This window comes from Geospiza fortis, unplaced genomic scaffold (assembly GCF_000277835.1).
Source record: "Geospiza fortis unplaced genomic scaffold, GeoFor_1.0 scaffold387, whole genome shotgun sequence".
Taxonomy (NCBI): Eukaryota; Metazoa; Chordata; class Aves; order Passeriformes; family Thraupidae; genus Geospiza; species Geospiza fortis.
The window spans coordinates 629,948-631,052 of NW_005054546.1; the positions used below are offsets into that span (position 1 = coordinate 629,948).

General features: G+C 63.2%; 1 protein-coding gene across 1 annotated transcript in view; it reads right to left on the reverse strand.

Annotated features, from left to right (window-relative positions):
* SHE (Src homology 2 domain containing E) overlaps nt 1-1,105 on the reverse strand; it is a 12,531-nt gene that overhangs the window by 9,733 nt on the left and 1,693 nt on the right. Inside the window, exons 3-4 of the mRNA XM_014310537.2 lie at nt 872-1,100; nt 131-257 (exon numbers count right to left, since the gene is read on the reverse strand). Of these exons, the coding sequence (XP_014166012.1) occupies nt 131-257; nt 872-1,100 (356 nt within the window). The remainder of the gene's footprint in view (nt 1-130; nt 258-871; nt 1,101-1,105) is intronic.

Sequence of the window (1,105 nt, forward strand, 5' to 3'; positions counted from 1 at the left end):
GCGGGAAGCGGCGAGAGCTTTCCTGTTCCCGGAGCCTCCTGCGCCGGCTGGCTCCGAGGGCAGCCCCAGGCTCCTGCCTGGGGAGCGGTGCCAGCTGCGCTGCTGTGGCACGGCCCAACGTGGCACTTACCTGTGATCATCTGCTGGGCATCGTAGGGCTCCATGTACCCATCGTTCTCCCCCAGGCGCTCAGCGTCCCGCTGCCCCTTGGTGCGTTTGGCGTCGTAAGGGTCTGCGTAATCCTCCAGGATGATGACCTGGGCAGGGAACAGCCATGTCTGCCTTCAGGGGGCCGTGGGGATCCCAGCAGGGGTGGCAGAGATGCCACCAGCACAGAGCCAGGCAGAGAACGGGCACACTGGGGTCCCCAGGGAAGGATGATGGTTTATCTGGGGTAAATGGAGCCGTGCCACAACCCCAGAGCATGGACCCAGTGGCACCTTCTGGTGGGGGCAGTCCAGACCATTCCTATGCCCCTCAGTGATGGTGAAGAGCCTGGGGGGAGCTCTGGGACCCTTCTGGGTGACAGCAACCCTGCCGACTGGCTCCCCCTCCTCCCAAGGCTGCGCAGGGGTGAAAGACCAGCTTCCCAGAAAAGCTTTGCATCAGCCTTTTTTTAACCAGCAGATGAGCTCTGTAGTCAGGCTGGTTATGATGAGGGTGCCCGACGACCCCCCCAGCCCCGAATGGGTGATGAAGGGCAGCTGGGATGAAGGCAGCTTTGAAGGAATTTGAAGGCAGTGGAGCCGGGCAGGATAAAAGGATGAAGTCAGCCAGGCTAATGAGTCGGAGACCAAAGCAGTTAAAGCTTCCAGAGCTTCCCGCTGCCCGCGTCTCCCCCTCTGCCCCCGGCTCCCCGTCCCTGCCTTACCGTCTCTGTCTTGGGGGGCTTCCCCTTGTCCTGCTCGGGGGCAGGCAGGCTGGCAGGCAGGGCTCCGGGGTGCCCCTTCCCGTTCTTCTCGGAAGCCTCCACCTTGATCAGGCGGTTGATGTAGGTTTTGGAGGGTCCCTCCGGCGTGCCTCCCTCCACTCGGGAATTTTTCCGCATCTTCCCGGTGGCGGCCTGCAGCAGACCCTGCAGGTTGTCCCGTGACAGCCGGCTGGC